Below are 27,036 nucleotides of genomic sequence, written 5' to 3' on the forward strand. Positions count from 1 at the left end.
TAGTCAAATCCCTTGTGAGCCATAGAGCAAGCAGATTCCTCAGGATCCTGAGAATTAGTGAACTCTGACTTGCAAACCAAAAAATAATTTTGAAAATCCTGTTCCATATGCCTTGTTGGTCCATCTTTCACTTATACTTTATCTATCTGGTTTGTACATGGTTGTTTAACCAACATATAGGAGCTTATTAAGGGTATGGACCAGGCCGTGTTTTTCCTTTCTTTGTATCTGTAGTGATTAGCACAGTGCCTATAAACACTTAAAAACCTTACTAATTTGCCTAGAGTGAAAGAAGAGCTGACTTTTTAAGGTCTTCACTGATGTCGAGCTTCCATTTTCCAGTTTATGATCCAGTATTTGAATGTTAAATTCCCTCAGCGGTTGTTAGAGGTTCATAGGAACAGTGACTGGATACTTAACAGAAAATAAAAATACATGATAATAAATGAAAAATGCTATTCTTTTTCAACTAGAGTCCTAACACTCCATTATGTAGATGTTAGAGTGAGAAATTATTGTAGAAGATAAGTGAGAGAATGGGGATGATAGAGGGGATAATCTTCTGGAAAAAATGGGATAGAATTGGATCACTTGTTCAGGTAAAGGAGTCTATCTTGGCAAGGAGAAGAGCCATCTTTTTTATGAGTTGGGTGAAGGAAGACATAGCGACAGAAGGTTTTGGAGTAACAGGAGATAAGGAGGAGTGGAGAAGAGAGAGTCTCAACAACTGGTCTTTTTTTTTCAGTGAGGCAAGCTTCTCAGTTGAGAGTGGGAAGAGGAGGACCCATGGGAGGTTTCTAGAGATCTGAAAAGATATGGAAGAACAGATGTCATGAGTGGGATAGTGAGTCTGTTAGAGAGGGGTAGTATTGCAAAGCAACAGTGAAGGCCCATTTGAAAATACATAGCATAAGTATGTAGTGGGACCAGTTATAACAGTTGAGTGATTTTCCTCTCCCTTCATTTAACAAAATGGGCATTGAAGTTAAGGTACCAGATGGTGGGAGTGATCCAAGAGTGAGACTTAGTAGGGCACATTTTGTGGCAATATGATAAGAGGGCTTATGACTCAAGAGAAGAGAATGAGTCAAAATGAGGAAAGGAGGAAAATGTGGCTAGCACAGGGATAATAAATAGCTCAGAGGAGAACTGAGAAGTTCGTGGATTGGAATTCATGCTGTGGACAAAGAGCAGGGTTTTACATGGGAAAACAGAGAGAGAGAGAAAGCCAATAGTTTGTGATCAGCAAAGGGAATTTCAGATTTCCTAAACATGGAAGGTGATGACAACATTAAGGGTATGACCATGATTCCAAACTTTGATTCCATATGTAGCTGAGGTGGTATGGAATAGATCACGGAAAATGAGTATGATGATGAACCGAGAAGTTATAGTGTTCAAGAGAATATCAATATGTATATTGAAGATCCTTAGTTTGAGGGCAGGAGTAGGAAAGGAGAGGAAGATTGTGAGCCATGTGCTAAATTCATTGAGGAAAGAAGTTTCTCCATGTTTTGCTACCAGGATTTTGATTGAGTGGGAGATGTGAAATATATGGACTTCAAAGGAGGAGAGGTAATGGAGTGTTGGTGGTAAGGGGGAGAACTTGAAAATGTCCTTGGGGAGCAAAGAGTATTCCAACTCCTCCCACCTTGACCAATGGGATGAGGGAAATAAGTGAAAGTGCCAATGCTGGGAAAGATGAGCAGAAAGTCTGTGTCACACGTACAAAAATATTTATAGCAGCTCTTTTTGTGGTGACAAAGAATTGGAAATTGAGGGTATACCCATTAATTGGGGAATGGCTGAAAAAGTTGTAGTATATAAATGTAATGGAATATTATTGTGCTCTAAGAAACAATGAGCAGGGAGGTTTCAGAAAAGCCTGGAGAGACATGAACTGATGCTCAGTGAAGTGAGCAGAACCAGAAGAACATTGTACACAGTAATAGCAACATAGTGTGCTGACCAGCTTTGATAGACTTAGCTCTTCCCAGCAATTCAATAATTCTAAAAAATTCCAAAAGACTCATGATAGAAAATGCTATCCACACCCAGAGAAAGGACTATGGAGTCTGAATGAAGATAGAAGCATACTATTTTCTCTTTTTATGTTTTTTTTCTTTCTTGTGGTTTTTTCACTTTTGTTCTGACACTGCTTTCATAACATGACTAATGTGGAAATATGTTGAATATGATTGTAGATATATAGCCTATATCAGATTGCTTGCTGTCTGGGAGAGTGGGAGGGGAAAGAGAGAGAGAGAAAAAATTGGAACTCAAAATCTTAAAAAAGTAAATGTTGAAAACTACCTTTACATGTAATTGGAAAAAATAAAATACTATTAAGTAGAAGGGAAAAAAGTAAGTCTCTGTCACTAGGAGGCAGGTCTCAGTAAGAATCAGAATATGGAAGGAGAGGGAAAAGAAAAGATTTAAGATGAAAATAAGTTTGTTGCCTATGGAACAGGTATTCCAGATGTCACAGAGGAATAGCTGGATTGCATTTTATTGGGATGTGAGTGTAAGTGGGTTGAGGAGAATGGGAATAAGGAACTGGGTGGTGGTAGGTATATGTTGTGGGAGATGCTTTGCTTTGTTCTAGGGCATAGTGAAACCATCACAATTTCATACACAGAAACTTCTGAAGAAATTCACCTTCTTCAGAGAATTCTTCAACTTAGATTCTGCACTAGATCCTCTTCATCACAGCGGAGGATCATACATCCCTGTGCATTATACCTAGTCTGATGTTTATGATTGAACAGGATTATATCTTTTAAGGGATCTTGAATGATTTTCAAAGATGGATGGGGGACAATTCTTTTTGGAGAAGAGTCTTTCAGGCAATTATTTTACTCTACTTTATCAAAATCAACAAACAAGAGTAATAGAGCCATGTGCAAAGAAGTGTTCTATAGTTGAAATTTAATTATAAACACCTGCTTGTTCCCTACTAATACCCTTGTCAATAATGCCCTCTATTAATATGCAGATGACTCACATAAAAATTTTGTATAGGTGAGAGCATAAGCATCTAAATGAAAAGTAGATATTTTCTAAGTTTCCAATAGTGGGGGTGGGGAGTGGGGTGGAGAGTAATGACTTATACGGTCTTTCCTGTGTTTTTGGTATCTTCTTCAAATACCTTGTCCCTCAACACCTTCACAGTTGTGATCACTGGTGCACTAGCACCCCAAACATTCCTTATGCTCAGTGCAGCATGTTCCTTGAGGAAAGGCTGCTTAGGACCAGGCCCACCATCTTCCATCTGCCCCAAAGCAACCACTTCCATCTTTACCCACAAGACATCTTCTACCTCCTACTCCCAGTCCAATCTCCCAACAGGGATGTGAAGGACCTCCAGTGCAAAGAAGAATAATTCTCCCTTTGACTTCAGGCCTCCCATTTTTACTCCACCTGTCTTTTGACAGTAGAGTGATGCCTTCCACTCAGTGATAAACATTCTCACATCTAGTAATATCCTTCACATTCCAGACTCTGAACTCCTGTAAATAATCATCTAAATCTCACTCCATATCCCCTACCATCTGATTCCTCATTCCCATCCCTTTCAACCCTTCCATTCCAAAGTTTTAGCCTAAGTCCACCAAGACCTTCCACTGTGACCTCTGGAATGCCTGCTCCATAGGCAGCAAACTTCCCTTTGGTTTAAATCTATTTCTCTTCCACTCCTTCCATCTACCAGTTCATACTGAAGTTTGGTTTTCCCCTGGCCATCATTTCCACTACTAGCTAGATCTTCACTCATTCTCCTTGGTTCACTGAGGGAGGTGGAGGTGTTGGAATATTCTTTGCTTCCCATTACCACTTCCAGATTCTTGCCCTTCCTCCATCACTTTGTAGCTTCCTTTGAGGCTCATGCTACTTACATCTACAATTCAATCAAAATCCTGGGAGCTGTTGTCTATAGATTCCTGGAACATTCCCCTTTCTTCTTCAATGAGTTTGGTACCTGGTTTATAATTTTTTTCTCTCATCTCAACTCTGTCTTCATACTAGAGTATTTCAACATATATTTATTCTCCTTCAAATACCCTAACCACCCAGTTATTCAACCTTGAGCTATTCCTCTATCCTACCTCAACCATACACAAAGATTGCCATAGTCTTGATCTTTCCATCACCCACAAATGTATCACCTCATGTTCAAAAATTATGAAATCCCATTATCCCACCATAATTTAATGGCTTTTTACCTCTCTCCCCACCTTCCCTTAGATAACCCTACTCTTCATTCTCACTGTCACCTCCAATTCCTTGACTCTTCAATTCTCTTACAGGCCATTGGCCTTGCACTAGCCACTTTCTCCTCTTCTCCCCATCTTGACTCATTGGAGAAGCAATTCAACACTACACTGTCCTCTTCTCTTGAATCCCTAACCCTGCTATCATATCACCAAATATGACTAGACTAGCCTCAGCTTTGGATCACTCTCCTACCATTCATTGCATTTATACTTACACATGTGCACTAATAAGGCAAGCTATCTCTTGTTCTAGTTATTTTCTCTGCCTGCCCCCCATGGCTGGGATCCTCTCACTACCATGCTCTTACCACTGACATCCTTGGCTTCTTTTAAGTCCCAAACAAAATCCCACCTTCTATAGGAAGCCTTCCCAAACTCATCCTGAATGCAGGTAGAGAAAATCATGCAGCTTTTCTGATTGGGTCCACTACAAATTTACATTACATTACCTCAACTGTGCCCTCACTGATACTAGGTAATCTTACTACACTTCCCTTATCAACTCATTATGTCATTCTTCACAAGAACTCTTTCAAACACTTTCATCTCTCCTCAAACCTCCATTGGTTCCTCTTTCCCCACTATCTCAGTTAAGAATCCTGCCTCATACTTTACATTAAAAAATCACGGCCATTCACTATGAACTTCTCCCTTTTCCGTATCTCCTATCACTTAGGTGCCTTATAACACTTTTTCCTCCTTCATTCCTGTTTCAAATGCTGAAATGGCCTTATTCCTTAACTAACCCAACCCTTCTTCTTGCTCAAGCAATCCCATTCCATCCCATCTCATCCAACATATTGCCCCCTCCATCATTCCCACCCTTTCATTTATTTTCAATCTCTCCCTCTCTACTGGATCATTCCCTACTGCCTACAAACGTGCCCATATCTCCCCTATCCTGAAAAAAACATTCACTTGATCCTTCCATCACTGCTATCATCCCATTTATTCTCTGTCCTTTGTAGCTAAATCCTTCCAAAGGAAAAGCTACAATGGGTGCTGCCATTTTTTCTCCTCTAGCTCTCTTCTTCATCCCTTAAAATCTGGTTTCTGATCTTATTATTCCACCGAAGCTGTTCTCTCCAAAGTTACTAACGATCCTTTAGTTGCCAAATCCAATGTCCTTTTCTCAATACACATTTTCCTTGCCATCTCTGTAGCCTCTGAGACTGTGGGTCACTGTCTCCTCTTTGATACTCTTTGATACTCTCATCTTCGGTAATCTCTTCTCTTTTCTTTCTCTTTTTTTGAGACACCACTCTCCTGGTTCTCTACCTACCTATCTGACCATTCTTTCTCTGTCTTCTTTGCTGGATTCTCCTCCAGATCATGCATTCCAAACATAGGTGTCTCCCACAATTTTGTGCTGGACCCTCTTCTCCCTCCATATTCCTTCCCTTAATGATCTCATCGGTTCCTATAGATTTAATTATAATCTCTATGCTGATGACTCTCATATCTACCTATCCTGTCTCAATCCTCTCTCAATCTCACATCTCCAACTGCCTTTCAGACATCTCAAACTGGATGTCCAGTAGACATCTTAAATTCAATATGTCCAAAACAGAAATTATTATCTTTCCCCTAAACACTCCCCTGCTCCTAACTTCCCTAATGGTGTAGAGGGCAACACCATCTTCCAAGTCCCTCAGGCTTGCAACCTAGGATTCTTCAGGATCTCTCATCACCACCACCACCACCCATATCCACACTGTTGCCAAGGCCTGTCAATTTCACCTTTGTAACATCTCTTCAACACAATCCTTTCTCTCCTCTGTAATTGCCACCCTCCTGGTCCAAACCCTCATCACCTCATACCTGGCTAACTACTCTGATGCAGGCCCTCATGCCCTCACACCTGGGCTATTGCAATAGCCTGCTGCTGGGTCTGCCTACTTCAATTCTCTCCTTTACTCCAATCTATTCTCCATTCAGTCACTAAAGTGATTTTCCTAAAACAGAAATCTGATCATGTCAACCCCCTCCCCCCAATAAACTTGAATGGCTCCCTATTGTTTCCAGGAACAAATACAAAATGCTCTGTTTGGCATTCAAAGCCCTTCATAACCTGCCCTTCTTCCCACATTTACAGTCTTCTTATTCATTACTATGGGGTGTAGGGTATGTTCAGGGAAGACTAATACCTCTGGTGTGAGGGCTAGTGAACCCTGAGGACTGCTTTTCATACTTGGTGTCTACCTGATCCACCCAACTCTCACTTGTGGCTCCAAGAAGCTTTCACATGTGTAGCAGTAGCCACGCCTCTGTAAACTGTTTTGGCAGATGGGTTAAACCAGGCTGAGTGTAACCAAGGGGTCTCAGTGAGATAACAGGGTGTCTGCCCAAAGAATGTGAAGACACGCACTCATGGAATGGGTAGCTGAGAACAATTTGTTCCAATGGTCAGGAAGGCAGCTCAAGCAGACACTGTGGAGCATTTAGAGCTTGGTTAGACATTGAAGACACCAAGGTCATTCACTAAATCCCAAGCCATCACCTTGGCCCTGTCTCAACAGTGGACTGTGATGGCTCTGAAAGAGATAGTGAGGCTGAAAACTTTGTCTAAATCCAATTTATACACCAATTAAAAGACATCACCCATACTATTTTACCATTTTTACTCATCTCAAAGTCCTGTGGCAATAGGCAAGTGACAGAGAAACAGGTGCAAATACACTGGTAGCCGTAGTCACAAACCTGTATGCAAGTGGCTCCGGACATAGGATTGTCTTCTCACTGGAAACAGCAGTAGGATTTGGCAGCCCCCTGGGCATCTGAGAAGACTTTTAAAGATCACACTGTACACCTCCTGGTGTGAGCAAGGAAGATACCCTAAATATTGTCTGCTTGACCCAACCCTGGGCTGCTTACCGTGGCAGGCAGGGATCCCACCTTATAATTTAAACACATACAAAAAAATACAAAAACTTCTACAAAGATGATTCCACTCACCATCAGCAAATGGAATGTGTAAACTCTTGTTAATAACACAAAATCCAGTTGACATGAAAGAAGAACAGCTCTCGCAGCAAGAGAACTCAGCAGATATCATGTCCAAATAGCAGCCCTGGCAAATGAAGGCTCTTCTTATCAAAGTTGGAGCTGGATACATGTTTTTCAGAGTGGCTACAGTAAAGGGAAGTTCAGTGAAGCTGGCATAGGTTTTGCAATCAGAACTAATCTACTCAAAAAACATGCATGCCTACCAAAAGGCATGAGTGACAGGCTCATGACAATGTGATAGCCACTTGCAGGAAAACATCACACCACCATCATCAGAGTATATGCTCCAACCATGACAAACCCTGATGAGATTAAATAAAAATTTTATGAAGACCTGGAGAACCTCAGCAACAATCTTCCAAAAGAGGACAAGCTTATAATTCTAGGTGACTTTAATGCAAGAGTAGGTACACACTACCAGAGATGGCAGAGAGTCCTTGGGAGGAATAGAGTTGGAAACAGCAACAGCAATGGTCATGTATTACTGAAGACTTAAGAATCTCATGACCTTCTCACCAACACTGTCTTCCATTCATTTAAATGCAATAAAACTTAATAGATGTACCCTCGCAGCAAACAATGGCATTTAATACACAATGTCATTGTAAGGAGAAGAGACAGGACATAAGAGTGATGAAGGCAATGTGTAATGGAGAATGCTGAGTCGATCATAGACATCCTCTCCAAGCTAAATATCTGCATTCAACAAAAGTGGAGGCCTCAAGGAAAGATGATTACCAGAAAACATAATGTCAGATTAAAGCATTTCTTCTAGCATGGTTTGTGGCTAATTTGGAGGGAAAGCTGAGCCAACTTGACACAGTTGGCAACAGTGGAGCAGAAAAGGAGTGGGTAGCTTTTGGAGATTTGGTGTACAGCACTGCATTTACTCATCTGGGTCAGAACATTCACAAACATTAAGACTGGTTTGGAAAAAAAAGATAGGGGAATTCGGAAGCTGCTAAATGAAAAATGAGAATTCCACAAAGTTTACCAGCAAGGTAGTTCATCCATCTCTAAGAAGATGGCATTTAACTCCATGAAAAGTAACATGCAAGGGAAGCTTAGAGAAGTGCAGGATTCTTGGCTCAGTAAGAAGGCAGATGAAATTCAGTTTTATGCTGATAGTAATAATCCAAAGTGCTTTTATGATGCCTTGAAGTCTATTTATGAGCCAAAGACATATGGTACATCTCAACTACTGAGTGTTAATGGAATGACATTGACTAGTGATAAGGACATGATCCTAGAGACATGGCTGAATACTTCCACAGTTCTCAACAGACTATGATCAATCAATGCTGAAGCCATTGACTATATACCTTACATTGAAGTCAGTCCCTCTCTAGCTGAGTTTCCAACTGAAGAAGAGGCTTTGAATGCCATTGGGCTCCTCTGATGTGGCAAAGTACATGGTGCTGATTCTATTCCGGCTGAGATTTTACAAGGCAGAAGGTTTACTCCTCATACAAAAGCTGACTAGAATTTTCCTGAGTATATGGCAAGAAGGGATTATTCTCCAGGAGTTCAAGGATACCTCCATTGTCCATGTCTATAAAGTCAAAGGAAATAGACTGTCCTGTGACAATCACAAGGGGGTCTCTCTCTTAGTCATTGCTGTCAAGATTTTTATCAGAGTCCTCCTTAATAAGCTGATCCTTCACCTGAAATATGGTTGCCCAAAGGCCAGTGTCGCTTCAGAAAGGAGTGAGGAACAGTCAATATGATGTTTGTTGCCCAAAAACTTCAGGACAAATGTCAGGAGCAGAACAGAGGTCTGTACACAACATTCATTAATCTGACCAAGGCCTTTGATAGTGTCGGTTATGAGGGCTTATGGAAAACTATATCAGGATTTGCTTGCCTGGAGAAGTTCATCAGTATTGTATGTCAATTTCACGATAGCATGCTTGCCTGGATTCTGGGTAATGGATGATGCTCTCATGTTTTCCCTGTCAGTAATGGAATAAAGAAAAAAAGCTCCCATGCTTTTTAACTTGATGTTTTCATCATGGCTGTCAGAAGCCGCAGTGTCAAGGTTGTCAGAAGCCTAAAATGAGGACAAACACGGTGTCAAGGTCAGCTACCACAATGATGGTAAATTATTTAATTTGAAAATGCTACAAGCCAAGACTAAAGTAGAGGGAGAGTTGATGCATGATTTTTTGTCAGCAGATGATTGTGCATTCAATCTCTAAACCTGAAGCTGAAGATGCAACAAAGTATGGGTTGATTCTCTGCTACTTGTGCTCATTTTAGCTTAACAATTAACACCAAGAAAACACAGATTCTTCACCAGCCAGTACCACATCATCAATATGTGAAACCATCAGTTACAGCAAATAGAGAAATTTTGAAGACTATGCATAAATTCACTTATTCTTGGCCATATACTTTCTAGGGATGCATATATAGATGATGAGGTTGGTGTACACATTGCTGGAGCTAGCTCAGTGTTTGGGAGACTCCAAAGGAAAGTGTGAAAAAGAAGAAATATTAGACTGCTTACCAAACTGAAGGTCTACAGAGCTGTTGAGCTGACCTCATTGTTGTGTGCCTATGAAACCTGAACAGTCTACATGCCATGCCAGGAAACTGAATCATTTCCATTTGAATTGTCTTATAAAGACTCTGAAGATCACCTGGCAAGATAAGGTGCTGGACACTGAGGTCCTTTCTCTAGTTAAACTGTCAAGCATTCAAACTCTACTGCCTAGAGCACAATTTAGAGGGGCTGGCCAGATTATTCGAATCCAAAATGTACATTTGCCTAAAATACTATTTTATAGAGAACTCATGCAAGGCAGGTGCTCATATGGTGGTCAGAAAAAGCAATAGAAGGACACTCTCAGTGTCTCTCTGAAGAGCTTTGGAATTGATTGTGTGATATGGGAGACATCTTTACTCCAAATGTTCATGTGGACTATTTCTGCCTGTTCTGTGGTAAAACATTCTGAGATTGTATTGGTCTGATCAGCCAGGGTTGGACAAATTGTATCTGGACTCCAACATAGTGATGTCATTTTGGTCCTCTTTGGAAATGAAAAACAACAACCAGCCAACCATGTTGCTATGGGAATTTTTTTCTTTTCTTTCATTATTTGGGGTTCAGGGTCATTTCTCCTGCAAATTTTGTTAGCATAAAGTCTGGCCTTTTCCATTAATATTAACATTACCTGATAAAATCTGACTATTGAAATAAGGGAAGACTATTTGACATTCCTCAGATAGAAGCCAGAGGGGCACCAAAGTGACTTATATTTCCATATACATATATATATGCAGATACATAATTCATAGAAGAGAGCAATGGAGCATATAGTGGTTACTTTTAATTAGGAATAGTTATTCAAAACATTTCAGCTGCGAGAAAGCTCACAGCCATAGTTGCCTATAATGGTAACTATTATTCTTGATTTCTCTTAACTTCTGGAATATAGTCCCACCATTTCCAGCTCAAGAATAATCTATATTTGGCTATAAAATCAAAGTGTCTCAACAATCTTTTTATTATTTGTTAGCAGTACAAAGGTTAAATTCAGTCCTCTCTATGCCTTTATCTCTGTCTTCTCAATTTCTTCCAAGTAATCATTATTAACAGTTTCCCCAGAACAATTCAGCTCCCTCTCTCTTCCCAGACTGCCCAGGAATGAATATTAAGTTGTCATTGTTCAAAATTCTAAAGTTCTATATTAGCAATAACAATGCAAGTAATAGCAAGGATGGTTTCTGACTATTGAAGCCAATATTACATGATTACAATTCCTACTTTTTATGGATTATGGTTAAACAATAACTGAAAAAGAGATGGATGCAAAATATTTTGTATAGGTAGAAATACAATAAACAAGTATTGGCTTTTCTTTTTCTAATCCATGGCTGTTAGAGGGTCATAATGAAAGTACATTCCATGGAGGATGTGTAGGAATGGTGAGAGGACCATCATGTGGAACTAAATTGAGCTTCCTGACTACTTCTCATTACTTGAGTTCTAATTTAGTCACTTCAGATGGAGCAAAGAATACATCTTTATCCTTTTGTTGTACTTGTCCTTGCTAAATGAAATGGATGGCCAGAGACTCCCAATTTGTCCTCATGTTGCTAGTCACCAGGGACTGTGCCAGTGACAATTAACCACTAATTCCAGAATCCCCATACTTCAGTCATAATCCCGCTATAGTTTTAACTGTTTTGGAACATTAACTTGCCTTATAGGTTGTACGAGATCAGATATCTCATTGCACAGTGAAATTGCGGCAGACTACTGGTCTCATGGAGTACTGCCTGGAGGTTATCAAGGAAAATGACCCCAGTGGCTTTTTGCAGGTGAGTGTGGATTTCTTTGGTTTTTAGGTGCTAACCATCCCAAAGGACTGGATCTAGGAATCCAAGTTCCATCTAATCCAATCAAAGAAATATATAGCATAACCTACTAGACCATTCACACTATCCCATTTTGTAATTTTCCTGCAATGAAATTACCCAGCTACCAGAAAGTCATTGCTAGATGCTATGATTTATAAAGAATGTTATAGAGGGTAAAACTTTCTGAGTTTCATTGAAAAAAGAAAAAAATACCTCATAAGCCCATCACATAGCCTTTTGGAATTACAGTATTTCAGAAATTGTTGGGATTTTAGAGGTCATCTAGTCTAACCCTTTCATTTGAGACATGAAGGAACTGAGGTAACAATAAAAGAACTGGATTGCGCCTCAAGAAAAGGGAGATCTCTTTTTAGAAGGACTGGATTTTTTTTTCTTAACATCAATCAGTGCATCGAACTAGAATGATTCTATCAATGGAAAAATCCAAATAATTGTACATTAATTCACTTTCTCAGTGCTGACTTTATGGTCAATCAGTAGATATTTGGTAGTTTGAGAAGCAATAATAGGAAAACTATTAGAGTGATGATATAATGGAGTGTTGGGAATAAGTAAATAGGCTTCAAGTCCCAGATTTAGAAGTTACTAGACGTGTGGCCCTTTGGAAGTTATTTAATTCCTATTTCCTATTTAGAAGTAGCTAGGTGGCACAGTGGAAAAAAACGCTGAGCCAGGAGTCAGGAAGACCTGAGCCCAAATACAGTCTTAGAAATTTACTAGTTTTGTGATCTTGGGTAAGAAACTTGACCTCTCTTTGCCTTAGTTTCCTCAACTGTCAACTGGGGACAATAACAGCAACTATCCTTACAACTCTGATGCTAAGATCAAATGAGATAATATTTGTAAAGTTCTTAGTACAGTGCCTGGCATATAGTAGGTACTATATGAATGCTAATTCCTTTCCCTTAACTCTATGCTTCACTTTCCTCATTTGTAAAAAGAGAACAATAACTAATATTTGTGCTATCTACCCCTGATCAGGGTCATTGTGATAAAAGCAACTATATAAAGTAGAAGTAATTCTTAACAATTCACATTTACATAGTGCCATTGTATTTTCCAAAACCCCTCATGTAATCAAACAACAAACGTTTATTATTATGTGCTAACATTGTGTTAGACACTAGAGATAATAGATAAAAGCGAAATAGTTTCTTGCCTCAAGAAGCTTACATTCAGACGGAGGAGACATGATGTATATATAGAGGTACGTTCAAGATCCATTCTAAGCAAACACAAAGTAACCTTGGAAAGGCACTAGCATCTGAGGGGATTCAGAAACAATTCTATAGAAAGTTGAGCTTGGTGGCAGCTAGGTGGCACAATGAGTAGAGCACTGGCCCTGGAGTCAGGAGGACCTGAGTTCAAATCCGGCCTCAGACACCTGACACATGTACTAGCTGTGTGACCTTGGGCAAGTCACTTAATCCCAATTGCCCTGCCAAAAAGCAAAAAAAAAAAAAGAAAGTTGAGCTTGAGATGAGTTTTGAAGGAAACTAGCAATTCTGAACCTACGTACAGTTATGAGGGACCTCCAATACAAAGGCACAGATCCAGGAGATGGAGTATTATGTGTGGAAAAGAACATATGAAACATATAAGAAATATTATATATGTGTGTTTGTGTGTGTACACACAATAAATAGAAAGTAACTGACAAGAACACTAGCCATTTGGAGATCAGTAAAGACCTTAAGGTAGCATTTGAGTTGAACTTTGAAGGAATCTTGAAATTTAGAAGTGGAAGTGAGGAGGAAGTATAGCAGAGGAATAGGAATGCATTGTAATACGTAAGTGCATAAGAGAAGTACCTAAGCAAAGAGCATAGAACTATGAGAAGTCTGAAGGGGAAGATCATTGCTGAATATCTCAGTCTATATCTCTCTGTCTCTGTGTACCCAAGAAGATGGCTTCAAATCTAGGTGCTTCTACAGAAGAATGGGAGAATTGATACGGGACTTCTCCCTCCTCAAAGTCCATTATTCTCCCAAGGGAAGTCCTCTGATTATTGGAAATTCTTCCAGTCCTTCCAAAATTGTTTCTTCCCTGATCACAGTAATCTCAAAAGATATTATTATTACTGTTTTAGATGAGTAAAATGAGGCTTAGGGAAATTAAACGACTTCTCTGGTCACATGACTATTAGGTATCAAAGTTGAGTCTTGAAGCACTACATATATTGTTCTTCACACAATGTATTCTTTCCATTAGGCCAATCATATCTTGATAGTTTATTGTTTCCTACCTGAATATACTTTGATTTTTTTCTGTTAGTCAAGGCCAAATTTTAGTGAAATATCATAATTTAAAATTGATTACACTTAAAGAGCCAGGATCCTTTGGTTGCTAAGTAAGCCATTTTCAAATAAAAATGCTAAATTAAGAAACAGAGCAACAATGGGAAGTAAATGAATATGATATATAGGAAAAAGGAAAGCTCCTCAATAAATACATAAAAGAAAAAGCATCAAGTAAGCCCTTACTATGTTCCAAGAACCAGGCTAAGTTCTAGGGATGCAAATACAAAAGCAGAGACAGTATCTTCAGCAATTAGCAAGGTACCTGGTGCGTAGTAAGCATTTAATAATTGCTTGTTGAATAAGTCCCTACCTTCATTATTAAAAAAATGGCTACATATCTATGAGGATTGGTCAGGGAGAGTTATTTAGATTTAAAAAGGTACAGGGATAATGAGTGGAATGAGGTATAGGTACAAGGACATGTACAGGAAAGGTACAGGGAGTGAGTGGATGATGCTGATGACGTTGATTTGAATCATGAACCCATTACATGGCAAGGAGTGTATATGTGCATGACAGCAAGGCATTTGGTGAGAAGATAGCCAGAAGGAGAAATAAAGCATGGATAAAGCCAGGTCTAGAAGTATTGGGTGATGGGAGGCAAATACCAATCAGGACAATGGGGGCCCAGGGTAGGATTCCAAAGAATTGAGTCTTCCAGTGTTTGGTTTCTGGTTTGTTAAATGAAAATCACTTCAGAGACTTTATTATTAAGATGTTAGAAATTATATTTTGCTGAATACAATTACTTCAGAATTTCTTGTCATTTTCTGACACCCATCACTTTATTATTCTAAAGAGAGGGCAATGTCATTTCTTAATATAAAACAGAGACCAGCCGGGTTACACATCACCTGTTACAGTAGTGCTGGTTCCAATAAGACAGTAAGAACAGAAAGAATTGCACAATAAGCAACTAGAGCTTTAGCATATACATTAGTTTGCACCTGCCTTGCCTATAACTAAATGTAAATTTAGATCTAAATATAGGGACATTTGGAAATGTGTCAAGAAAAGTTTGAGTTTGGGTAAAGACCATTTCAGCAACCTCAGTTTTTTCAAGGAAAGTCTATAACTCATTTTGGAAACTATTCTATTTCCCAGTGTTGCATGTAATCTCTCACACAATCTTTAATGTGATTAGATTTCTGATGCACTCATTAGAAGAGTGCACTTGACTGAGGATCAATGGGGAAAAGGGACTCTTACGCCAAGGATGACAACAGACTTTGATTTGAATCTAGACAACACACCTCTGCTGCAGTCCATCCATCAACTTGACTTTGTACAAATGAAAGGTAAGTATTTGTATCCAAATAAGTCAAAAAGTATCTTACGTGGATATTGTTGCTTTAAAAATTGTGTTGAGGTCCAGAACCCCAAAGGCAAGTAATTGTTGGGAATATAAATATGAAGTTTAATTTAGTAGACTATTTCATATTCTGCTTTCTAAGAAAGTTTACATAGTGTCTGATTTTGTCATGTAATGAAACTGTGAGTTTTATATGTTTAATCTGGCTCTCTGGTACTCAGATAGCTGCCATGTGACATTTTTATCCTACTCTCTAAAATGGTTTTTGGATTATATTCTTCATGGCTGATAGCACATTGCAACATAGTATTGTAAAACAGAAAACCTCTATGATCCAATTACCTATTTGTTGCAGAAAATACTAAAACTTGAACCCAGGGATACAGAGTAAGTGTTGCATACTCATCAATGGAGAAAATTTTAGAGAATTGTCTTTCAGCATATAACATGGATGTTTCAGAAAAAAATGTAGCTCTAGGTTGTTTGACAAGGCTTAAAATGTTTCTTTGAAAAATGGAAGGAAAAATATAGCCTAAGTAGAAGATAAATTGACACATAATAAACTTTGGGAGGAGCAGATATTTGAGATAAACCAGTGGTTTCTAAACTTTATTATGACATCTCCCTTTTCTAACCCTTCCTCCCAAATGTTACTCACCTCCACTTGATTTTCACAGAACAACCAAGGTAGAACATTTTTCTAGGTCATATTTTATTTGAGCAAGAGAAAACCAATGTTTTGCAGTAATGTAGAAATGGTTTGAACTCTGCATGAATATTGTCTTAAAATTTTGCAAAAAACCTTCTTTTTTAGAATATTTCTTGTAAAGTTGATTGTTTTTGCAACAATTTGAAAAACTAAATATAGCTCCTCACTAATATTTCTAAATACAAGTGATTGTGAAGCATTCAATTTGTACAAATTTCATAAAAGGACATATTTTAAAGTAGTGATTGTAGACCATCAGTTCATTCTAATGCTAAAGTCTGTCATTACAGAGACCAACAGAATTTTCCTACATTATATTTTTTATTTTTAAAATCCATCAATTATAATAAAAATTATTCTTTATGTGGCTTTATTATCAATAGGTTTGCTAAGTATTAAATCTTCCCTAATAACTTTAAAATATAGTAGGATATAATCAAATGGGCATCTTTAACTATATCTGTTCTATCCACTTGGAATGCAAAAGAGGAAGATGTCAGTTAATCAATTACATAGATCTTCAGACATGAACAATTCCCCTTCTTATTTTAATATCTGTTAGTGGAACCATTTAGGCTATTTTGCTTGCCAAGCATTGTTTCTTCATCATCAAGATCTACAAGTAGCACTGGTATTTTCATCTATTAAATGAGGCTTTTTAGGCTTAGCAATTCTATAAGCAATTATGGAGTGCAAAATCATTTTGATATCACAGACCTTTAAAAGTTTAGTTTTATTTAAAGGCATTTGTTTTTCTGGAAAATCCTCATCTTGTCAATACATTTTGAGTATATACTCTCATGATTTTATTAAATTTATTAGAGTTCATGGTATTTTTAGCTAAAGTATGTGCACAAAGCAAACAGAGCAGTCTTTACTGCAATCAATAAATAATCTTAACATCAATAACAGTACTCATTAATTTCAATAATAAATAAAGTGAAATGAGTTCAAAAGAAGTTCAAGCAAAGGGTCAACACATCTCAGGTGGGATAAATCACTTTTAACTGGCCAATGAAGGTTGAAAAATTGGGAGCTTAGACAATATCTAGTCCAACAACCTCATGTTTCAGATGAAGTCATGGAGGCCCAGAAAGATGATGTTTCTTACCTAAGGTCATTACCATGCCCTACCTACCAGCTTCTTAAATGATAGTCCTCTCTGAGACTTGAGAAATTTAATCTTATATAATAGTAAGTCCTCATTACTGTGCCAAAGTATTCATAAATGACCTTCTGAAGTCCATAAGTATAGCCATTATTAGAAGGGCACAGAGTCCTGGCTTACCTCCAGCATAAACTTTTATTTAGGTTAAAAGACGATCAATATATGCATTATATCCTTGAAGGGGAAAGAAGTCCCTTGGATGGAAGGGGAGTGGAAGTAGCAAGTGGTTTTTCAGTCACTTAGTCATTTCTGACTCCTCGTGTCCTTTTGGGGTTTTCTTTGCAAAGATACCCATAATGGTTTGCCATTTCCTTCTCCATTGGATTAAGACAAATAGAGGTTAAGTGACTTGCTTGTTGTCACACAGCTAGTGAGTTTCTGAGGGCAGATTTGAACTCAGATTTTCCTGACTCCAGGCCAGTACTCTATGCAATGAGCCACCTAACTTTCTACTTCATTTTCCCCTGAGTCCAAGCATAATTCCTAGGATAATTACCCTGAATAAGTATATCCCTGGGATCATCTTGTAGCATTGTGGCAGAGTATAATATATTTGATTCAGCAAGTATATAAACATAACTCTTCATACTGTGCACAGAAACTTGATCCCAATGCATAGATAGCTGAAAATTTTGAATTAAAATATAGATCATGTCCCTGAACATGCATTAGGTGACAGTCATTTCTTGGTGGATTTTTCTTTTTTTAAAAAAAGAACCTGTTAATTTCTACTTCTATCATTTGTTTTTAACCTTCCCTTTTATTTCTGAATATATGAATATACCACATAATCAGCAAGCCATTCTTTATAACCAAGGGAAAAAAATAAAAGAAAAAGTAATTCAATAAAATTGAGTCCAATAGTATATGCAGTATTCCACACCCATGGTTTCCTATCTCTGCAAAGAGGAGAGGGAGATATTTTTCTCCTTTCTTCTTTGGTGTAAAATTGGTCATTATAATTGCACTACATGTAGTTTGATGTTTTATACTTTTTTGTTATTTCCATTCACAGTATTGTAGTCAATATGTATATTATTTTTCCCTATTCACTTTAAACTGTGTCAATTCATCTAAGTCTTCTCCCTCTTCTCTAAATTCTTCTTGGCCTTGCTTTGTCTTTTAATGAATGACCTGATAAATTAGAACAGTTTCTTGAAGTGTGGTCCACAGACCCTTGAAGGGTCCTTTAGACCTTTTGGGGGGATCTATGAGGATAAAACTATTTTCAAAATAATACCATGAAATTACTTGGCTATTAAAAAGTTCTTCCTTTTTTCAATTAAATATTTGTGTGAGACCTTCTTTTCTTCAATACACTTCAACCAAGATAACATATCATGACAGATTAAATTTAGCAGCAGTATGAGAATCTAAATGTCTTCTATTAAAGCAGACATTAAAGAGCTCTACAAAGATATGTAAAATGATGTCATTCTCACAATTTTTTTGTTTTGGAAACTACAAATAGTTATTTTAAAAAATTATTTATATTACTATGTAATAACTTTATTATCATTATTTTAAGGAATTAATAATTATTTTCTAAGTTTGTAAGTTTTAATTTCTAATATAGTAAATATCACTGAACATGGTTAAAAGAGAGCATAGTGACACAAGGAACATTATCACCCTTCTGGATCAACTTGCTGTTGCCCCTTAGTTTATTTTTAAGTTGTGTAGTATTCAACTGTTTGCTGAAATGTTTTCACTTAAGTTAAAAAGTTCAATTGTCCCTTGACAATTAAAAAAGCCAGGGTTACACTTATTTGTGTTTAGCTTCCTCTCCAGTGCCAGCAGCTCCCCTGCTACAGTTGGAAGATTGTTGCACACAGAACAACAGTGCTACATTGTCATGGAAACAGCCACCTTTGTCACCAGTGATGGCAGAAGGATACATTCTGGAACTAGACGATGGAAATGGTGGTCAGTTTAGAGTGAGTAGAGAATCTACCTTAATTATTTGGTTTTCTAGTAGTATATTATAAGCAAGGGCTGCCACAGCTTTTGAAAGTTAAAAGTTTCGAAAATAATTGGGCAATTATTGAGCAATATGGATTGGTGCTAAGAGCACTGCTCCTGGAATCAAAAGACCTGGATTTGAGATCACGTGGCATTGCTCCAATATATGACCCTAGTCAAGTCATTTTATTTCTCTGAACATTTAGCTCCTCATTAATAAATGAGCATTATAATAATTTCACTACATTCTTAAGAGGCTGTCAAAAGGCAAGCATTTTGTAAACCTTAAAGTTTATTAAAATGTGACTTTCTATTTTCATCTTTTATGTACTAATCAAGGCTAAAGCCCAATGATCACTGCTATTCTAGTGGAGAGTTTGATGGATCATCTAAATTATGCATTTGCCCCCTCTCATTTTCTCTGCTTTCCTACCTCCTGAACATCACTTCAAATTCAACATGTTTAAGTTGGAAGTTATCATCCTTGCCCTACCCTTAAATTCTTTCCAACCCCATGCTTTCTATCAATTAATATTCCATTCAAGATACTCAAAAGTATCTTCACAGTCTTCTCCCTAGGCCTGTATATCCAGTTACCCAAGTGCTATCATTTCTCTTAGACAATGTCTGTCCCTTAGGTCATTTATAATCTCATGAAGAATAACTGTAATATTTTCCTAGCTAGTCTCCATGTGTCTAGTCTTCTGCAGATCACACTCTTTTGCCAGACTAATATTTCCAGAACACAAATTTAGTCATGACACTTCTCTATTTAAAAATTTTCAGTATTTTCCAATCATCTACATCTTCCACAGCTCCTATGTTATAAAATAAAATAAACATTTAGCAAGCATTCACTCTATGTCATGTACTGTGCTAAGTAGTAGAGATATAAACAAGAATAAGAAATACAGTGACTTCCCTCAAGGAACTTACAATCTAAGCTTAGGAGGAAGACAATAGACAAAAGAAAACTGAAGAAGGTGGTGCCAGATTTTATCCTGTGAGGGAAGAAAAGGTGAAAAGCATGATGAAAATGATGGTTGAATTAAAACCAGGCAGAGCTGCTGATAGTAAATGAAGAGATGGCTGGAATTTTGAGGTCTTTATAAAGAAAGGCTATATGAGAGGTTTTTGTTATTCCCTCCAAGCTTTTAATAAGAGAAATAGAAGCAACTTAGGGTACTGATTAGATGTAAGATGCAAAGCTAAAGCAATGTCCATGCTGATGAATTTCCCTTAGCAATGAGCTTATTCTGGGTGGGGGTGATGAAAATGATGATAGTCAAAACCAAGCAGAGCAGTTAGTCTCAAATGAAGAGATGTTTGAGATTTTAGCCCTCTCTAAAAGAACATTACAGAATATATTTTTTGATTCCTGCTTCTGAATTTTCTGCTTTACTGAGGCAGCTAGTTGGCACAGAAATAGAATAGAGTAGGACAGTGAACTGGGCCTGGAGTAAGGAAGATCTGGGGACAAATCTAGCCTCAGATGCTTACTAGCTGTGTGATCCTCGGCAAGTGATTCTATTTGCCTACTTCCTCAACTGTAAAATGGGGAACATAACAGAACCTACCTCCCAGCACTGTTTTGAGGATCAAATGAATTAAAATATATAAAAGCACTTAGTACAGTGCTTAGTACAGCACTTAGTAGATGCTTTGATAAGTGCTTATTCTCTCCCCCACCCCTCCTTATCAAACTGATCTATTGCCTCTCCCCATACGTGTTTTGTTTCTTCCCATCTCAATGCATTTGTTCATACATTATCCCCACCTAGAACACTACTTCTCATTATTTATTCTGGTTACAATTGGGGTGGGGTGGAGTATACTCTCTCAGATCCCAATTCTGGACTCTTGTCAACTTGGGGCTATCTTGGGGAGCCTGGCCTGCAAAAGGAGAGTCAGGCTCTTCTTATGTGTTTCTGGCTCATTACATTGTCATCTTACCCCACAATAGAACACTGAGGACAATTACTTAAGCTAAACTTAAGTTTGGCTCACATCTAAGGTCTCCCCAAAAGAGAAAAGACAGGAAAGGAACTTAACGTAATAGGTAGATCACCTATAAATTAAATAAGACAGTTATTAACTGCATTCACCACAAAAGAAATGTTTAATTCTTTGCTACCACTCAAGGGGATGCCCATCATTTGGGAAATGGCTAAACAAATTGTGGTATATGAATGTAATTGAATACTATTGTGCTATAAGAAATGAGGAGCAGACAGACTTCATTACAACCTGGAAAGACTTATATGAACTGATGCTGAGTGAGGGAAGCAGAACCAGGAGATCATTATACATGAGTACAGACACACGGTATCTGTAACTTTTATAGACTTGGCTCTTCTCATCAATGCAAGGTTAAAAGACAGCTCCAAAAGACTCATGATGGAAAAACCTACGCACATGCAGAGAAAGAATTATGGAGTCTGAATGCAGATGGAAGCAAACTGTTTGCTCTCTTTTTTTTTCCTTCTTTTTTGGCTTTGTTTCTTCTTTCTTATAATTCATTCCATTGGTTATAATTCTTCTTTACAACTGGACTACTATGTAAATAAGTTCAATGTGAAGGCATATGTAGAATCTACATTGGATTACATGCTATCTTGGGGGAGGGTGGGGAGAAGAGGGAGGAAGAGAAAATTTGGAACCCAAAAACTTGTGGAACTGAGTGTTGTAAATTAAAAAAAAATAAATTTTTTTAAAAAAGTTTAAACACAAAATATTCATAATTTCACTTTATCTGAAAAAAATTAAAATGGTAACCCATCATTTTTATTATATTGTCCTAAGAGGTTGATGTTTAAAATATTAAACATTCTGTGGGACTGTTCAGCTGGCATTCTACCTTTACCTCAGCTTGTACTAACTGAAAAACTTACTCTAGTTCCATATCTTCTGACAAACCAGATCATGGCTGGGGCTTATTGTCCTGTCAGTGTCCTATCAGTCCTTTCCATGAAGGGTATACTTGCAAAGAGTACTTCCTCCTTCTAATTAGCACCAACTCAGGAATGCCTGATCTCCCAAGGTAGCTATTATATTTGAGAAGTCCATCTCTTATGATTGCTGTTTAGTCACTTATACTCAGGGAAAGAAACCCAAAGTGGAGCAGCACCCAGAAACTTGAAGTCTAGTCTCTGGCTCACCTGGGCCAGCAGACTTGTTGCCATATATGGATAGTAACCATGGCTGCCGAGGGAAAGAAGAAATCCTCTCCTCCCACCACATGAAATATAGGAAAAACTATAGGCATCCCAGGCCACATGTTCAAAAGGAAAAAGAAACTGAAGATATAAAGTCTACTCAGTTGGCAGGTATTCAATGACCAGGTGGAATGAAAAGATGGTACATAAAGACCAAAGAGAAATTTCTGGTGGTACAGTAAGCCAAAACACATGCTTGATGAAAAGTGGTCAGAAGAGAAGTGCAGCTCTATTCCCAATCATGCTCTGTGAGGCGAGCTCTAATCCAAACCCTGGTTACATGCAAATTATATCTATCTTTCAAGGCCCAGATGAAATTTTACCTGTTCTAGTACAGCCCAAAGTGATCTCTCTCTCCTTTGAAATCCTATAGCTCGTGCACTCTTTATACAACTTATTTATAATGACTATTGAACTGATAATTTTCTTCTCATTTTTGATTTGTCTTATCTTCCTGAGTACACTTGTATGACTCTTGAGAGCATGTTAGACTCTTTGTATCACCTAAAACATTCCTTACATATATAAACATACACTCTTCTTGAACTTTATTTTAATTTTCAAAAGACAAAAATGCAAGCATGAAGTAGGTCAGGTAACTTTAACTGATGTGGTTTATAGTAAATAATTCTTAACCAAAAAATGATAGACTATCAGAAATGAAAGTATTTAAACATAATTTCAGCTACATGAAATAAAAAAAAAACTCTTGCACAAATAAAATCCATGAAAGTAAGATGAAAAGTAAGTGATTAATTGAGGGGAAAATCTTTCCATCAAATATTTTGAGAGGTAGCCGGGTGCAATTGAAAGCCTAAATTGCCCTTCCAGCTTTTAATGTACATACTCTTTTGATCTTTGATGAGGATCTGTATCCAAGATATACAGACAACTAACAAAAATATATGATAGTAAGACACATTCCCCAATAAGTGTTCAAAGGTTATAAACAGTTATCAAAAGCAAATTGTAATCTAGTAAAAACTTTTAGAAAATTGCTCCAAAGCGCTAATAATAGAAGAGAGAAAAATCAGAACAACTCTGAGCTTTCATGTCACTCTCAACAAACTGGCAAAGATATCAAAAATGGGAATAATTAACATTAGGAGGGTTGTAGAAAGATGCTTCACAGTGTTGCTGGACCTGTGAATTGCTTCAGGCTTTCTGGGAAACAGTCTTGAATTATACTTTTAAAAAAGATTAAAATATTCTTTGACCCAGAGATTCTACTGCTAAGCATATATTCTTAAAAAAGGTTGGAGATAGAAAGAAAAGTCCTATATACACCAAAATATGTATAGCAGAAGTTTTGTAATAGGAGAGAACTATAAACAAAATAGTTGAAAAAACTGATGAACTACTTAAAAATTATGGTAGATGAATACAACAAAATATTACTATGCAATAAGAAAAGAAGAGTCACAAATATTGAGAATTGGAAAGGACCTCAGTGGCCACCAAATGCAATCTAGCACAAGAGGAATCCTTCCCATAACATACTTGCCAAGTAATCATCTAGTTTCTGAATGAAGACCTCTAAGTAGAGATCACCCTACACCTCCTTAGGCAGCCCATTTGACTTTATGATACCTCTAATTGTTAAGAAATTTTTCCTAAGATCAAACCTAAATCTGCATCTTAGCAACTTCCATTCATTGCTATTGGTTCTGCCTTCAACACAAGTCAAATAAAACAAGCCTAGTCCTTCCTTCTCATATGATCCTTTGAAATGATTGTGTTTCTCTTGTGGTCTTCCCTACTCCTGCCTAAGCATGCCTAGTTTCTTTAATAGAGGTTTACAGGACATGGATTCAAGTTCCTTTATCATCCGGACAATCGCCAATGGTAGAGTCCTTTTAAAAACTAAACCATAGTGTCCCTAACTGAACACAAAACTCCATATGAGGTCTGACGAGGACAAAGTAGAGTGGAATTGCCACTTCCCTATTCCTGGAAATTATGCTCCTCTATGCCCAAAATTACATTTTTTTTTTGGCTGCCATATCAAACTGCTGGCTCATGTTGAGCTTACAGTGAATGAAAAAATCTCAGATCTTTTTCAAAACTGCTATCTATGCCTCCCCCATCTTATACCTGTGAAGTTTGGTTTTTTGGTATTCAAGTGCAAGTTTTATGTTTATCTTTATTTAATTGAATTTCATTTGATCCAGTCCAATGCTCTAGACTGCCAAGATCTTTTTATACCTAAATTCTAAGATTCACTGTTATCTATCATTCACAGCTTTACCTTCTCCTCAAATATAGATGAGCTTACATACCATTTAGGCTTTCATCCAAGTTATTGATAAACATGTTAAACTGAACATAGTCAAGTACAGATCCCTGGGAGACTCTGCTAGAAATCTGACTCATTGCTACTGTACAGTTAACAATTGCTCTTTAAGTATAGCCATCTAAAAAGTTTGATTCCATATGATTGTATTATGTGTCTAATTCACATTGCCCCATGTTGCCTACAAAAATAACATGAGATATTTATCAAACCCTTTGCTAAAATCTAGATAAAGTATTTCTACAACACTTCCTTTATCTACTAGTTTAGTATATGCATAAAAAGGAAATGTTAATCTGGCAAGATTTGTTCTTGATGAAGTCTATAATAGCTGCTTCCCTTTCTATATATTCTCTTGCCATCTCTTTCATGATCTGTTTTATAATTTTTCCTGGAATTAAAGTTAAGCTGCCCAACTTAGTGTTTTCAGATTCTGTTCCTTCCTTTTTTTTGAAAAATGGAACAAAGTTTGCTTTTCTGCAGTCTTGTATCTCCCCCATTTTCCACAATCTCTCTAATATCACTGAGAACGGTTGAGCCATCCCAACTTTCCAAGTCATTTTGGACCCAAGTGACCAATATGGCAGTTAGATGGTTTTACTTATTTGTTATCCACTTTCCCTTAGTCATATCCTCACTATCATTTCAAGTGTAAATGACATTCTTCTTTGTAGAGAAACAAAAGTAAAAGTTGAATGTCTGCCCTTTTCCTATTGTTATTTGTAATCATTTAGATCAAATATCTAGTCTTCACTTCCCCTCAATATAATGAATAAATAACATTGTTCTGACCTTCCCTTAAGAACCTCAGCCCATTTTAAGCTTTATTATTTCTTCACACTATTTTTCCTCATAGTTATCCTGTGTTACTGGATCTTACATGCCTATTCTATAAATTTTCCTTTTAAAATCTAAATTTGTTGTTAAATTCCCTATTCATTCACCTTGACCTATTTAACAAATTTAATTTTATTCCTTTTTAGAATTGTTTTACTTTGCACCTTCAGAACTCCATTCTTGTGGATTTTTCTTGTTCCCTGAGCAGACTTCCCTTGAAGTATTTTAGTCCATGATATCTTTCCTCTATCCTCTTTGAAATCTGCTTTTCCTAAATCTAGGGTGTATGACAAATTATGCTGGGGCTATTCCTTCTCCTATCACAAAACTTAGGATAGAAAAGTCACTTCTCCCAAGGCTCACATAATTTCCATCCCAGCAACCCTTCTTCCCCCTTTTACTAAGAATTTGATCCAGAATAAGATCTCTCCTTGCTGATTGTTTCATCTTTTGATGGTCAAAATTATCACTAAAGTATGTCAAGAAACTATTGTTGCTGCTGTATGCCAAATCTGGATAATTGATGTCCCCCTATCTCTACTATATCATGCCTTTGGGTCAAGTTTGAGATCTGTTTCCCAATCTCCTATTCTATTTCCTCTTTCTGGGCTTGGAATAGTTCAACCTTAACAAGCTATTTTTTTAAAAAATGTAATGTAAGGTGTGAGGAGAGGAATTGCTAGGCTGCTACAGTGATGATTGATAATGTGTTAATAAGTATAAGCATCTTCCTTTCCTTTTATAAATGTTTACAACATGACACCTCTCTGATTTAATGAAAAATAATTGACTATGCCCTGATATGATTCTGAAAATTTGAGAATTTGAGAGTTTGTTGGTCCAAGAGAGCTAACAAAAGAGACAGCAGTCAAAGAAGAATCTAGCATTTTACCACTTGGAAGAGAGGGAGGAGAAAATTTCTTCCCCTCCCTTCTACTTCTTGGCCATGGTGTCAAACAGTGGAGCTACTTCTCTAGAAGGAGATATTTCATCTAGATGTTGGAGAATAGCAAAGCTGCCAGAAGCAGTTTTAAGGAGCATCACCTCCAGCAGTAGAGAAGAGAACCAGATGTAATCAAAAGAAAGCTAGCCTCAATAATTGAGTTGAGCTGCAGAAGGGACTCAGTAGAAAAAAAGCTATTTCTAGAGCCTCCAGGGCTAGATTTGTGAATTTCCTTAACCGTATGTCTTCCCTTCACATGTGCTTTATTCCCATTGTACTCATTTTATGCACATTCTTCTCAAGGACACTGGGAAACCAAGGTTTTGTGTTGGGACATTTTTGTGGCAACTATATTCATTGTGATAGCTTAGTAAATGTCTTTGCTGTGAGCTAATTACGTCTGTTGGCTGATAATGAAAAGCACACCAGTGGGGGTTCCTGAGACATAGATACAAGAATTTAAACTCATGGGGTGTTTTAGAATAATAGAAGCACTTATGCTCTGGGAACTCACGTTTTGATGGTGAATACCAAGTTGAAAGAGCACCCACAGGGGATGCTATGATAATGCACTAAGATTTGGTGGACATAAGATCTAACAAGAATTACAAACTGGAAGCAATATACTAAATTC

The 27,036-nt window shown here is 37.4% G+C and overlaps 1 protein-coding gene across 1 annotated transcript in view; it reads left to right on the plus strand.

The window, feature by feature from the left end:
* The window catches only part of TRIM9 (tripartite motif containing 9), a 173,317-nt gene that overhangs the window by 91,565 nt on the left and 54,716 nt on the right, over positions 1–27,036 (plus strand). The window contains exons 4-6 of the mRNA XM_036749208.1: positions 11,493–11,603; positions 15,108–15,261; positions 18,932–19,089. Of these exons, the coding sequence (XP_036605103.1) occupies positions 11,493–11,603; positions 15,108–15,261; positions 18,932–19,089 (423 nt within the window). The remainder of the gene's footprint in view (positions 1–11,492; positions 11,604–15,107; positions 15,262–18,931; positions 19,090–27,036) is intronic.

The sequence above is a fragment of the Trichosurus vulpecula genome, chromosome 3, assembly GCF_011100635.1.
Source record: "Trichosurus vulpecula isolate mTriVul1 chromosome 3, mTriVul1.pri, whole genome shotgun sequence".
NCBI classification, from domain to species: domain Eukaryota; kingdom Metazoa; phylum Chordata; class Mammalia; order Diprotodontia; family Phalangeridae; genus Trichosurus; species Trichosurus vulpecula.